The sequence below is a fragment of the Taudactylus pleione genome, unplaced genomic scaffold, assembly GCF_031769625.1.
Source record: "Taudactylus pleione unplaced genomic scaffold, aTauple2 ptg000524l, whole genome shotgun sequence".
Lineage (NCBI taxonomy): Eukaryota > Metazoa > Chordata > Amphibia > Anura > Myobatrachidae > Taudactylus > Taudactylus pleione.
The window spans coordinates 4,756,206-4,772,142 of NW_028284926.1; the positions used below are offsets into that span (position 1 = coordinate 4,756,206).

General features: G+C 41.7%; 1 protein-coding gene across 1 annotated transcript in view; it reads left to right on the forward strand.

Moving 5' to 3' along the window:
* Positions 1 to 15,374, forward strand: part of PTH1R (parathyroid hormone 1 receptor) — a 523,470-nt gene extending 508,096 nt beyond the window's left edge. Inside the window, exons 9-13 of the mRNA XM_088450788.1 lie at positions 1,258 to 1,324; positions 3,011 to 3,105; positions 4,956 to 5,097; positions 11,596 to 11,637; positions 13,394 to 15,374. Coding sequence (XP_088306914.1) covers positions 1,258 to 1,324; positions 3,011 to 3,105; positions 4,956 to 5,097; positions 11,596 to 11,637; positions 13,394 to 13,759 — 712 coding nt within the window. The 3' untranslated portion in view covers positions 13,760 to 15,374. The remainder of the gene's footprint in view (positions 1 to 1,257; positions 1,325 to 3,010; positions 3,106 to 4,955; positions 5,098 to 11,595; positions 11,638 to 13,393) is intronic.
* The last annotated feature ends 563 nt before the right edge of the window (positions 15,375 to 15,937 follow it).

The window sequence follows — 15,937 nt, forward strand, 5'->3', positions numbered from 1 at the left end:
ACCGTCTGAAGCCGGCCCCACTGACATCAGTAATGATGTCAGTGGGAGTGATTTTGGCTCTGATAGAGCCAAAATCACTCCTGGGCTTGCGGCAGCGAGACCCTACCGCAGGGTCTCGTCGCAAGCCCGATGGTCGCGATGGTCTTGACCATCGCGACCATCTTTTTGGCCGCACGCATTTGCTGTGGGTGGTCACCCACAGCTATGCGAGCGGCCAGGAGGCCGCTCCATTTTCAGGTAGGAGGGAACTGATTCAGAGCGAGCGCTCTGGTCAGAGCGTTCGGCTCTGAATCAGGCCCTGAGTTTGAGAACCACTGGTTTAGAACATGTGAAATAAACTTTCACATTTTTAAACTCAGCCAATGTAATAAAGTCACAGAACAGGCAAACTCGCATGTTTTTCAGACTCAAAAAACTCTCAAGATTTAATCTCTCATCCATATGTTTCCTATATTGAAAATACAACTCGATCTATGTATTAGTGTGAGAGTTTTACTGCTAATCTCTCACATTTTCTAAACTCCCACCCTATTACATTTGGCCCAATATATTGACCATCTTGGTTCTGTGTATTAGACATGAAATAGTGACCATCTTGGCTCTGTGTATTAGACATGAAATAGTGACCATTTTGGCTCTGTGTACTAGACATGGAATAGTGACCATTTGGCTTTGTGTATTAGACATGGAATAGTGAATAGCTTGACTCTGTATTAGACATGAAATAGTGACCACCTTGGCTCTGTGTATTAGACATGAAAGATTGATCATCTTGGCTCTGTGTATTAGACATGAAATAGTGACCATCTTGGCTCTGTGTATTAGACATGGAATAGTGAATAGCTTGGCTCTGTATTAGACATGAAATAGTGACCATCTTGGCTCTGTGTATTAAACATGATATGTTGACCATCTTGGCTCTGTGTATTAGATATGATATATTGACCATCTTTGTTCTGTGTATTAGATATGATATGTTGTCCATCTTGGCTCTGTGTATTAGACATGGAATAGTGAAAAGCTTGGCTCTGTATTAGACATGAAATAGTGACCATCTTGGCTCTGTGTATTAAACATGATATATTGACCATCTTGGCCCTGTGTATTAGATATGATATGTTGTCCATCTTGGCTCTGTGTATTAGATATGATATATTGACCATCTTTGATCTGTGTATTAGATATGATATGTTGACCATCTTTGCTCTGTGCATTAGAGCTGATACGCTAAACCTTATTATCCTGTTCTACCATCAGGTGCTGGGATCTGAGTGCGGGAAGTTTGAAGTGGATCATACAAGGTCCTATCCTCGCTGCTACAGTGGTAAGTGATCCAAGTCTCACTTTCCTATTGATGCCTCTTACATGATAACGTTTATCTACATGAGTTTTATTGTTGGTTAGTATGGAAACTAGCACTTAATCCTATATTCACTGCTGGGTCCCCGTCCTTTTGATCTGTTAGGTTGTAATCCAAAACCCGAGTTCATTTTTAAATCCAAGTTCCGAACTGCGGGAAGATACGAACAGGGACTTGGTTCGACTCGCAGCCCCTAAATTTGGTTGTTGTCGGTTCTCTTAGAACCAGACCAGCACATCTCTAGTTTTTTGTTTTTTGGTAAAACCACCCTCAAGTGTTTTGGTTAGTATTCGGTTTTCGTTTCCTCTAAAATCAATAAAAACAGCTAAAATCATGTAATTTGGACCTGTTTGCATGTAATCTAAGACACGAGTTTGGTTTTTCTATCCGAGTTCGGAATTTACAGCACACCCGAGCAGGGTTCCACTTGGAACCCGAAAGTGATTCCGAACTGGCACTCGATTCGACTCGGAGCCTCTAAGTTCCGCTGTTTTTGTTTTTCAGGAAAACCGAATTGCACATCTCTAGTTAAAATATTGTTGACAACAGATTATTTATTTTATTAAGGATATAAACTAAATATGTCTGGAGTCAGACATCCTCCTAATGGCTGAAATGTTTCTCCAGAGACTGGATATAGAGATCAAACCTCAGGCAGACTCACAGTACATTTTAGGACACCATGGAACATTCTCAGAGATAAGAGGATGTTATTAAGAGATACAAGAATGACAGCACTTATACACTTATGTTATGTAATATGGAGTTTATGTCCTGTCTGTTGTCAGAGGTTCGGACCTTGTCATGGCTGATATTTTGGAAAGTTAATACTTTTCTTTTAAATTAATTTGCTCTTTATCATCTTCAGAGCAGTCTATAGCATTAGCGTTACAACCTTTTCTGGACTACAATTCTCATGATGGTCAGGTAGAGAGGTTCAGTAACTCCGAGAGTTTGATGGCTGTCTGTGTTATCTAAGCCGAGATATCAAAACTATGGGCCTGATTCAGACCCACTCGCGAGCGGCTGTCCGCTCGCAAGTGGGTCGATGTTCTGGACTGAGCATGCGCACGACGGAGGGAGCTACGTCGTGCGCATGCGCCAGACGCGACGAGCGAAGGATTTTCCTTCGCTCGTAGTGTCTCTTCAAAGGGGGCGTGCTGTCGATGTTGACTGACAGCACGCCCCCTTTGGGGGGCGTGCCGGGGGCGTGCCTCCCTGACGGGGGCGTTCCCACAGGAACGCCTCCCATCAGAAGCCGGCCCACTGACATCACTAGTGATGTCAGTGGGAGTGATTTTGGCTCTGATAGAGCCAAAATCACTCCGGAGCTTGCGGTTGAAAACCTCAACTGCAGGCTCCGGCTCGCAGTTACGATGGTCGCGATGGTCAAGACCATCGCGGCCATCAAACTGCACGCTCGTATAGCCTGTGGGTGGTGACCCACAGCTATACGAGCGTCCTGGAGGACGCTCCATTTTCATGGAGGGCGCCCCTCATTCAGAGCGTGCGCTCTGCTCAGAGCGTACGGCTCTGAATGAGGGCCTATGACGTGAAGCATTTTCTTACTTGTATGTATCTTGTGTTAAATATCTTCCAATTTGCTTGATTACATATCTGATTTGATTGAAACTTTCCCTTCTCTTTTAGGCAAATTTTTTTCTTTTTATCAATATTGTTAGAGTACTAGCAACCAAATTGAGAGAGACGAATGCAGGGCGCTGCGACGCACGGCAGCAGTACAGGTGAGTCTCTGAGATATACAGGAACACTTTCCACTTTGCCAATTTCATTGTTTCCAGCATTGGGCCATTGATCACTACCAATGGGGTAATATGTAATAGCCTGCAACTCGCAGGAGGCAGCGAGATTTCTGCGTTTTAAGCAACATAGACTTATTATCGCCAAGTACGGGTCCCTTCTGCACAAGCAGGACTAGAATAGCCGCCTAAGATCTGTCTTCCAGTTACAGGTTGGCTAAAAAAAATAAGATATGGAAAAATAAATAAATACATTGGTTAAAAAAAAAAAAAATGTAAAGAAATATATTTAAAATTTTTCTTCAAGAAGAATAGAGTGCTGTATTTTAGCTGTCGCAGGACATGGCCGCTGACGCTAACGTTTCATAAATATCGGAGAACGCTATCTCTGGAATAAACAGACATTTTCCTCAAAGAAATAGTTTGTGCAATAGAAAATGACAGCGAAAAAATTTCCCCCGCTGCTATTTTCCCGGAGTTATGCGCATGGACAGTAGACTCTCAAATTGCGCAGGGTCCACACTCTGCATGAGCTGGCCCGATAGGGGGAGGGCACTCAGACACTGCACACTGGCCCCTTCCCCTCATAACATGCCCCTGAGTCTTCCCTTTTTGCAATATCCCTCTGTTGGGGGCAGAATCTATGGTTTCCGCTCCGAGGTGCAGTCTCCCTGCTCTAACACATTCCTGTTGCGGCACTGAACTCAACTTAAAGGATAATAAATGTATTCATATAACAACAGGATAAATAAGAATACAGAATGAGTATAAATGTAACGGGGATAAAACCGTAACCTAACGGGTAAAAACCAAACAGAGAAATATTATGCAGAAAAATTAGATACAATTCTTAGGAGAATCAAAGTCACTGACTATACTCTATCTTGGGGCAGACAGGAGATTGGGAAAATGATGAGTGAGGGCCCTGCTCATGCAGTCTAACTGAGGTCATATAGATGTGTGCTCATACACCAAGCGTCAATACGTTCATGCAGCACAAGACGGCCGGCACGAGTGAGCTGCGCCGAGCGGTGTAGCGTAGCGACTTTTTCTTTAATTTGCCTCTCATCTGCACCACTGTCGCAGTGAAGCACCACTCACCAGCGACGCTGGGTTGCACGCTTTAACCGCACAGTAATTCGTTTTAAATATGTACAAAGGGGCAGATGAAGCACAGCTAGACTTTGCGTTAATAAAAAACCGCGGCCGCTGCACCGTAGCACTTTGTGTACAATTTCCCACTCATTCACACAGAGACGTACAAGTGTTGGCATATCAAAAGTTTTGTTAAAGTGGTACTGTCACGTCGGATTGCGGCTAAGATGCATGTTCCAGGGAAAAGACGCTCGTTGCGTGGGAGCTGGCGTGCCAAGAAGGGCAGTTTGGCACATTTGCGCCATAGTGTATGAGGACAGATCTGTAGATAGTCACATTTGAGGCTCATATGACTACAATGAGAAATAGCTACTTGTACGCTCATATTGTGAATAGCAAAGTACGATATGAAATCACCCAGCAAGACAGCCGGTAGACGCCCATTCATTCCAGGTTGCAGTGATGGTTATGTGAGCCAGGTCACTGACAGGGAGGAAGAAGGGAGCATTGAGGAAATGTGTACTCCTCTAATGATGCCTGAATGTTAGGGCTGCTTAATACAAACAGGGCTCCTGGCGTATGAGCGGTTTGGGCAAGTTGCCCTCACTGATGGCAAATGTCCAGCAAAGGGATATTACGTATACACACATATGATATCTGCAAATACAGTAACCATCCTTCATTGGGTGACCGCGAGTTCCAGGCTCCTGAACGTCTTTCTGCTTGTGCTTGCCTTTCAGGAAGCTGCTGAAATCGACTCTGGTCCTAATGCCTCTCTTCGGCGTTCACTATATCGTGTTCATATCTCTGCCGTACACGGACGTGTCGGAGGTGGTGTGGCACGTACAAATGCACTACGAAGCCTTGCTGAACTCCTTCCAGGTATTGTGTTCTGCTAGAGCAATCTGCTGTGGTTTACTAAAGCTCAATCTCTGTGGAGGAGAACATTTGTGGGCGTCATCCTATATATTATGAAGTCTATTAGTGGGTCTACTTACTAATTTTTGGGGAGGGATAAAGTGGACGGATGTAAAGTACCAACCAATCAGCTCCTAACTTCCGTTTTTTTAAACTTAGCCTGATTGTTTTGTAATTTATCTCTCTCCGAGGCATAGTAAATAGACCCCTGTGTTTGGAAAATGACAGTTAGGAGCTGATTGGTTGGTACTTTATCTCTCTCCAAGGCTTAGGGCATGATTCAGACCCGGTCGCAAGCGCTGAGCACTCGCAACCGGGTCGATGGTGGCCCACAGCGCATGCGCACGACGGATCGGCTCTGTCGTGCGCATGCGCGAGACCCGGCTAGCGACGGGCAATCCGTCGCTCCGGGTCTCGCACCAAAGGGGGCAAGCTGTCGATGTTGAGTGATAGCTCGCCCCCTTTGGTGGGCGGGCCGGGGGGGTGGCTGCCCAAACGGAGGCGTTCCCGAGAGAACGCTTGCCGTTTGGGGGTGGCCCCACTGACATCAAGAGTGATGTCAGTGGAGAGTTTCCGACTCTGTTAGAGCCGAAAGCTCTTTGGGGCTTGCGATGAACAAGACCCTACCACAAGGGTCTCGTTGCAAGCCCGATGGTCTTGACCATTGCGACCATCATCATGGCCGCTCGCTATAGCTGTGGGTGGTCACCCACAGCTATGTGAGCGGCCTGGAGCCCGGCCCTGATTCAGAGCGAGCGGCTCTGAATCAGGCCCTTAGTACACAGATAGCAGAGTGTGGTATTGATGAATTAAGTGGCTGCAGTCTCACAAGGCTGCCTCCATTTAGTACACGTAATTGGGGCAGGCTAGCTCTTTATCCATGTTCTATTTAAAGGGACCCTTTCATCCAAGAGCCAGGTGTACTGCAATAACTTGTAACTTTGTAAGTATATTACACCATGCATTGTTGTACATTTATATTAGCTTTAGCTCCTCCCTACCCACCCAAAATCAGTTTCAAATGACAAAACAGTCCCCTGCCACCTTATTCCATCTTACCTGTCATATAATAATTTATACTTGTTTTATAAACGTCTCCCTAACTCTAAACTAAAACTATAATTTAGGATATTAATCTGTCCATATGTGCAGCGATTTGGCTGATTGATTTGCTCATTTACAATCAAATGTGCCCTAGATTGATATGTGTACACCCCCTAAATGACCAGTATTCAATCTTAACATGTAAAGCAGTTAGATCAAACATCAATATTGATTGGTCGAAAATCTGGTGTGCTGACATTGTTGCGTTCTATAGGTGCCCAGCCATTGGCTGACAGTGCTGACTGATTCCGTAGGGAGTGCACATGTGCGGCCAAATTAGTCAAACATCTGAACACTTGAGGTCTGATTCTGAGTTGAGGAATTACCTTACTCTCATCTTCCATGATAGCACGATTGCCCAGGTCACGGACCCTCGCCATTACTAAGATACTTTGTTTTTCATGTTGCCCACTTTATTTTAAATAATCTATTTGATGAATATTTCCCTGATTGGCGTTTCTACCGCCAGGAGCTGATTGGACATCAACTAGATTGTAACCAGAATAACTTAAATGACCATATTTTAATAAACATTAATGACCTCGCACTAATAGCTCCGTCAATGGGTTGTTCTGCTTTGTAGCCCCAGCCAAACTCTTCAGTTTATATTTCTGATGTTTTATATATATATATATTTTATAAAACATAGCAGGATAGATGTACTAAAACCTTGTAAAGAGAGATAAAGCATAAACCAATCAGTTTAGAACTGTCATTTTTAAAACACAGGAGCAGATGTATGAAGCTCTGGAAAGTGATAAAGTGGAGGGTGATAAACCACCAACCAATCAGCTGCTAACTGGCTTTTTTCAAACACAGCCTGTAACATAACAGTTAGGAGCTGATTGGTTGGTACTTTATATCTCTCCACTTTGTCTCTAAGGTTTAATAAATCTCACCCAATAATACAGTCGGTTTCTGGCCACTGAAACCATGTAACATAAAGTAAACTCATGCAGCTGGTAAATCAGAAACATTTATTATTTTGGCGACTGGTCAGTACTTGAAGGCTCATTGCCCTCAGGCAAACGCTGTCATTATTTATGAGGGAAAAACTAATTGTGTGTGCTACAATTATACAATTGTCATATATAAAAATATTAATTTTTATAACAATTTCATATATACCGTGTGTATATATATATATATATATATATATATATATATAATGTATGATGGTAGAGCACGTAACTGACCTCTCCAGTGCCACATTTCTCATTAGAGATGAGCGAATCTCTCACAGTTGTGTGTAAAGACCTAATTTTAATACCAGGTTAATTGTGCGCCTTTCATTAAATTTAGGGGTTATGTATCAAGCAGTGAATAGCGTGGAGAAGTAGACCAGTGGAGAAGTTTCCCATGGCAACCAATCAGCTCCTATCGAATATTTTATAGACTGTCCTTGATAACTGCTACTTCAAAGCAGATCGGTTGCTATGGGCAACCTCTCCACGCTTTTCACTACTTGATACATAATCCCCATAGTTGTGGATTATGCTTGGTCTACTTGTGAGTGTAGGTTACATTGGATATCTCCCCATTCTCACCATACAAAATATGAGAGCTCACTGAGGCTTATGGATAAATGGGACATTGTTAAATGTATCCATGATGTATTGTAGAGGATTTATAGATGATAAAATACTATTATGACCCTGAAACGCGTTGTTACAGCAAGGGATAAAGGTTGGTCCAGATCTGCTATATTTGCGGGTGAGGGGCTTTGAGTGGTGCGGCTGATAGTACTGTATCTTGAACTAAGGGACTTTGATCACATTAAATATTAGATAATGTGACTTTTCATTTTGAAATAAATTTAGCTACCTTTTATAATGCATCAACATTCAGCAGGATATTATATTCCAGTGCCCATAAACCAAATACAGTAAAATGTAATTGTGCCATTTTATAAAACAATGGTGAGGCCACATCTTGAATATATAATTACATTTTCGGCTTTAAAAAAAATCAATGTCCTGGAATTGGAGAGATTGCAGAGAATGTTGATGGAATTAAGAAGGGTTATGCACAATCTCAGATAGGAGGAAAGACTGAGGAAGATGTATTTACACCAGAGAATTAACATTTTACAGGGATACAATCACTGTATTTACAGAGAATGAATCTCTAGCTGCAGAAAGGGCTCTTTACAGTTATGCTGCATACACACGTAAAGATTTTCTGTCCAACCATCCAACGAGTTGATTGGTTGGAATGAAAACCTGGTAAGGTATAAAAGCAAATGACAACCAGCAATTTGCTCCCAAACGTCGGAAAATGGACAAAAACTGTTGTTTGAACAAATTTCTTAGATCAAACATTTAACAAACTTGTCTGACATCATTTTCATCTGTTTTCTGGCATTTAGGAGCAAATTGCTGATCATCAGTTACTCCCATACGTTACCAGATTTTCATTCCAACCAATCAACTAGTTGGATGGTTGGATAGAAAATCTTTACGTGTGTACGCAGCTTAAGAGCTGTAAAACGCAAAACAATGTAATACAACAGTACATTCCCACACAAACGTATCAGAATTTTTTAAGCCAAAAGGTTTGAATTTGAGGAGGACAACATTTTCAGTCTCAATAATTACGCAACTATAGTATTATGTGTGAGTAGACACCCCTACAGTATTTACCTTTATTTAATCACCTTTTTTCCACAGTAGTTTAGGGGCTGTCCACCCACTAGTATGTTGCACCTTTAACAGTGGTATTAAATTAATAAGCATCGCGATTGTTTCCTCCATCACAAACTTTATCCCAGCTCTCTCGCACAGGCTATAGCGATATATATAACTCAGACGTGCTGTCCTCTTCAATTACAGGACAATGTGCATTGCTAGATGGACCCTTATAGTTAAGATAACAAATGTACAAAACAGTGATATCTTCTAAACAGGCTGAAAGGCTTCAGTAGAATTTTTGAAAAAGGGCCACCAGCTCCCCCAAACCCCCCGATGTGTAACCCAGTTATAAGGAGGTTTAAAAAATATATTTTACACCTCAAAATAATGGAGGATGGCATCTTGTAATTCAAGAATTGTGTCCTTCTCTGTGTTTGCTGTGTAATTTTCTGTATTTGTTGTGTTATTAGCTGTATTTGTTGTATTTCCTGTATTTGTTGTGTTATTTCCTGTCTTTGTTGTGTTATTTTCTGTATTTGTTGTGTTATTTCCTGTATTTGTTGTGTTATTAGCTGTATTTGTTGTGTTATTTCCTCTATTTGTTGTGTTATTTTCTGTATTTGTTGTGTTATTTCCTGTATTTGTTGTGTTATTAGCTGTATTTGTTGTTATTTCCTGTATTTGTTGTTATTTTCTGTATTTGTTGTGTTATTTCCTGTATGTGTTGTTATTTTCTGTGTACTTCTATGCACTATTAATAATTACAAATGGGATCAGGCTTGGTGTTGTGATTGGCAGGAGTAAACATAATGCTCACAGACTACAATGGAAGAGTGCCCCCTACTGGCCCTGACAAGGGACTACTCCTTCAGCTCTGCAAATCATATATTGTTTTTAAAGGAATTGGTATGCAATGCCGGCTGTCGGGATGCCTCCTGTCAAAATACCGACAGTGGCATCCTGATGGTTGATATCTCGTCAGGGGTCAGTTAAGTATACTCACCCTTCCCCCCTTCTCACCCCAACCCTCCCTTCTTGTAGCCTAGCCCTCCCCACCCTGCACCCTTATCCTCACCATTAGTGCCTAAACCTAAGTCTCCCCCCTTCGTGCCTAAACCTAACCCTCCCCCCTTAGTGCCTAGCCCTAACCCCCACCCAGTGGTGCCTAACCCTAAACCTCCCTCCTAGGGGTACCTAACCCTAACCCCCTAATTCTAATCCTGCTATGCTACCTAACCCTAACCTTCTCTCCCCAGTGGTGCCTAACCCTAACCCTCCCCCCCCCTGTGACTAACACTAAGGGCGCCCCGAACTTACCTCATTCGGGCAGCCGTCCTTCTGCATTCCGACATTGGGATTAAGATAGGCATCAGTATTTCGATGCCTATCTTAAGTCCCTTGTTGGACTTCCCCCGTCGGGATTTAGACCTGCGACATCGTGGCCTCCGGTCTCATAACTAAATCCCATTTTTTTATTATTACTTCAGTATGTTGTCTGCTTAGCAGAAGTGCCAATGTTGCTTTCAGGATGTGTTGATGCATTTTTCGATGGTCAGGTTTTTGGGTAGGGTTTTTCTTAAACACTCGATGCCCTTCCTCAGTCTTTAGGATCAAGTATCAGTCTACCTGGGGGCATACAGTCTTCTAGACGTACACGGTCTTACAGCTGGCTCTGACTTCTAATGCGTACTGGGTGGTGAATTAAGGCCCTGATTCAGACCCACTCGCGAGCGGCTGTCCGCTCGCAAGTGGGTCGAAGTTCTGCACTGAGCATGCGCACGACGGAGGGAGCTCCGTCGTGCGCATGCGCCAGACGCGACGAGCGAAGGACTTTGTGTCTGATCAAAGGGGGCGTGCTGTCGATGTTGATTGACAGCACGCCCCCTTTGGTGGGCGTGCCGGGGGCGTGCCTCCCTGACGGGGGCGTTCCTAAGGGAACGCCTCCCGTCAGAAGCCGGCCCACTGACATCACTAGTGATGTCAGTGGGAGTGATTTTGGCTCTGATAGAGCCAAAATCACTCCGGGCCTTGCGGTTGAAAACCTCAACCGCAGGCTCCGGCTCGCAGTTTCGATGGTCGCGATGGTCAAGACCATCGCGGCCATCAAACTGCACGCTCGTATAGGCTGTGGGTGGTGACCCACAGCTATACGAGCGTCCAGGAGGACGCTCCATAGTTATGGAGGACGGCCCTCATTCAGAGTGTGCGCTCTGCTCAGAGCGTACGGCTCTGAATGAGGGCCTAAGCTTGTTCTATGCTAGAAATTAGGATGTTACTTGAGTTGAATTCTTTAGGGGTAGGTGTAGGAATACTGGTCATAACTTTTATAATAGAATTTAAAAAACAAATGATTTACACTCAGCTGAAAACATAAGAGGAATCCAATAAAATGTGCTAATAATAAGGACACGACTAACCAAATCAATATGCTCTGTCACAAATATTCTTATATCACTTGTATTACAATTTTTCATATGCTCTCTCTGTGCCATATTAAGATGAACATGAACATTTTGAAAAGTTCAACTGAATTATTCTTGTTCCGGACACACAGTATGTTCCTTATTTATAATCTAAATTGATATATCAGGTTGATTTCGAGATACTGTATATGACAATAAATATTTTTATAACAAAATAGCCAAGTATAAGTTACTCACAGATAAATGATATTGTATTCCAAGGGTATAAAAGTAACTGATTGGTATGTCTTTATTTCTTTCTACAGGGATTTTTTGTTGCCATTATATACTGCTTTTGTAATGGAGAGGTAAGTAAGGGGCCAGCGAATTCTTATTTTATTCAGCTGCACAATGAATTATTTATAATTTAAAATAAAAGTTTTGACACCTAGAAATTTCCACTACTGACTACACATTGATGATTTTTTTTGGGGGGAGGGGGCGTAAAGAAATACACAAACATTTTTATGAGTATATGTGAATCTTTATATCATAAATTCACCCCTGGATACATGTGTCATCTTTCTCTCTCAAAGACCCCCTTGAACTATTGATTTTCAATGGCATCCCTGAGGGTTACCCGTGGCCTCGGCAGACCAGGCATGGAAAGCCCACTAATTCTTGTGTCTGACTAAAGGCAGCTTGGAACGTTAGGAGATTTATCTTCTGCTAGTGGAACTGAGGCAATCACAGCTGCCAATCAAGCTACTATCCTAGGGAGAGCGTCCGGTTGGCACAGATAGATGTAAAATATTGCCTGTGTATAGTCCCCTCAATTCTCCAAAGTGACCTCCAAGCTCTTGCTAGAAAATGCGCATCAATTAATAAAATGAAAGGAGTTAAAGGAGGTATTGATCCTGCGGCAGGTTTGTGTCTTGATAGCTGTGGCCATAGCAACATTTTCACCTACTTTCTTGTAATGCAATTTACTATCAACCCCCCCCCATCCTCCCCGCTGACGGGTGTTTTCAACGGCCATTAACGTTGAACTTAATAATACAGGTGGTGCTGACATCTGCACTATTGGAAAGTAGTGAAAGAGTAATGAGCTAGAGGTCAGAGCAATCTGCGCTATAGCGATCGTCTAATTTAATCAAAGTGTCTCTTAGTTTTCTTAATGTATTAATACTGTATGCTGCACACTTTTGTATAATTAAATGCATACAGTGGTCAAAGACCGAGCTGATCATATTGGCTGCAGCATTGCGTACACAAAACTAAATGCGCATGTTGGTCCTCATGCAGTGTTGTTCGCGTCTCTGCGACTTCACCGCCCCTATATGTGCATTTGGTTTCGTAGCCATCATCATCGTCTCCAATGCACGCGTGCACCAGACCCATTTCTGTTGCATAATGTTCGGCGTAAAACAGGCGCAATTAGACATCATTATATAGACAAAATGACACTGGAAAACCTATCCATAACAATAATAAAAATAATAGTTCACTTTCCGCTAAGGAAATGATATTTAGTCACTGATCAAAATACTTAAAATACCAGTTATCAGCTGTCAAAATGCTCTTGTGTGTATAAGCCGGGTAAGTCCTCTCCAACAACACAAGAACTCTTCTTAGTTATTAAGGCATGCAGGGCTGCAACATGGGGTATGCAACCGGCCCCGCCACCCAGGGTGCAAGGATGAAGGGGCAGCATGGTCCCTAGTCCAATGACACTCTTTTTAACCTGCGCTTGCTCTGTGATATCATGTGCCTCGGGGGGTGGTGGGTCATTCCAGGGGCCTCTGCACTCTGCTACGGCACTGATAACCTGAAACCAACATGGAGCATCGAACCAACTAGACCACCGTTGTGACCAGCGATTGGGCGATGTTGTCTCTCACTTAGTGATTGGTCAGTAAAGCTGCTGAATTTGATATTTTCCGCTAACAATAGGCTGACAAAATACAGAGGGAACACTAGAGGGTTTTGTTTCTTTTTTTTTTGCTATACGTCTTGAGAAATAAGGAACCATTTGTGAGGTCCTTGGAAAATGTCACCTTGGAAATGTCTGACTGTGATCCAGTCTGTTTTTCTTTTTTATTGATCCCATGTTTTCGTTTTCAGGTACAGGCAGAGATTAAGAAATCATGGAGCAGGTGGACATTGGCGCTTGACTTTAAGAGGAAAGCCCGTAGTGGAAGCACCACCTACAGTTATGGACCTATGGTCTCTCACACAAGTATCACTAATGTAACCACACGGGGGACCTTGGCCTTACACTTAAACACAAGACATGTATCCGCGGCTCTGAATGGCCACAGGAACTTACCGGGCTATGTAAAAAATGGCTCAATTTCTGAAAACTCGATACCTTCCTCAGGACCAGAGCAGTACAACAAAGACGAGGAATATCTCAACGGCTCTGGAGTCTACGATGCCGATAGACCCGCAGCGGAAGTCGTAGAAGAAGAGAGAGAGACTGTCATGTAAATATTTTCTCAAATAGCCAAAGCCGTCACGAACTAGTGCCGGATCAAGGGATTTTAGGCACAAGTTTTGCCATAAGAAACCGAAGATCTGAATGTCAGTGAAGGCTGATAACATTCCCCTGTATATTTCCAAATCAGTAAGGAAGTACTTGCTTTTCTGTTCCAACCGTTTTGATGAGCAACATAAAAATATCACCGCCGTCCACTGTCAATTCTAGGTTGTTCCCCGGCATCACCAGAGCACAAGAGACACAATTACCAAGTTGTTTTGTGTGTTAAAACCGTATTTTAGTGATGTACCATTTTTTTTTTTTTTTATGATTTGTATTGTTTCTTTAAATATCTATTTCTTTTCACAAGACACTTATTTATCAGTCCTCTATGTTAGAGATTTGGATTTAAAACATTGTGATTGCATTTACTAGAAGTTAAAAAAAATTTGCATGGACAATAGATAATTAGGTCTTTTTGTCAGCTTGCCAAGGATTCTGGTACTGATGTTACTGTATGTTGTAAGGGCCCAGAATGTGCACTCATAACCAGCACCTGGTTTATTGCTCATACGTACAGTATGTGACATAATGGTATGATCACGTATTGCCAGTAGAGTCTCAGAGGACACTGGACTAGGACAATTATAAACTTCTGAGAACCATTTTTGAGTAAAAAAAAGGAAATAATTTAATTAAAGTGTTAACAACTTTACTTAAAAAGGCTAATAAGTCTCCACCTTAACTATGCAACTAGCCTCTGACAATGGGCAAGTACATTGCAAATTAACATGGTTGCTGATAATAAACTCCCTAATTGTTGAGGGAAACGTAATCAGCGGCATATTATTCATTTCTGCCTCAGGAAAAGAAGAAGTTTGTTAGAGAAAATTAAACTGTACGATAAAAAGGCAGCCAAAGTGCGGCTGATATATTTTCATTAATATATGAATAATGGAAATTATAAAATAAAAAAATTATAATATATTTAAACAATTAAATATGCGTATGTAGATAAACTTTATTGTATGCATCAAATGTTTTGTATACAATATACCAAGCATCACTCATTATTTTAAGGACCAAGTGCAAAAAAATAAATAAAAATCCCTGATTTTTTTTTTTTTTTACAGTATATATGTAATTGTTGAATATGTGATTTATCAAGCAGGCATTTGTTTACTGTTCCTGCCCAGTAAGTTTTCATCTGCTAAATGGTTCAGTTGTTCATTTGGGAAATTGTAAATGATAAAAGAATGCATTTGGACAAAAAGGGAGAGTTGTCGGTTTCAAAATTAGGGCAAATAATAAAAAATAAAAAAACACCTTTTTTTAGGCAAATGCAACAATTTTAAATCTACTATTGTTGGAAAGAAGAACTGTTTTTTTTTTTACTATTACATATGCCAATATCTATTAAAAAGAAAAGAGTAAAGTCTTATTATTTTTAGATTTTAAATTGTCATCTTATGAAGGGTCAGTACAGGTAAAATACACATCTACAAGTAAAACTTTAAATGTAATATATTAAACATGTAAAATGAAGAACAGTTTTATCCCACTTCTAAACATGTCCACCTGTATGCTGCATCAAACACATTTTATAAAGAATAAATAAATTTTATGCTGGAAAACTGAGAAGAGAAATTATATGTTTGTGTTTTTCTTAATTCTTTGTAAATGTGATTAACAAACCTCTTGGATTTCGGTACTCATGAGATTAATAAGAAAAAAGTCATAGCCTCCGACACATTAGTATGTTGTAACTTCGGCCAATACGAGAACCTTACTGCATGCTATACCACAACAGCTGGAGAGCCACAGATAACGTCCCCTGGTAAACAAAAGTCTAGGGGGTATATTTACTAACTGGTGGTTTGGCAAACCCATCAATGCTAAACAAGCCAGATTCAGCATTGAACACTGTTGCCTTTTTATATCTACAGCGTCATTCACCGCCGCCAATGAATAAAATTAGTTTCTAAAGATGGCGAATGCTCCCGCAGTCAAGTACCTATAATATTATATTTTTGAAGCTTGATGAATTTAGGTCCCCATACTAGTGTATGGTGATAGTGGGTCACATCGGGGATGAAAGGTGATGTCTCCGGCATTACCACTACTGCTCCCTCCAGATGCTGTTTTAGTGATTGCCTCAGCGCAGTTTTGAAAAATGTATACTCGGTAAA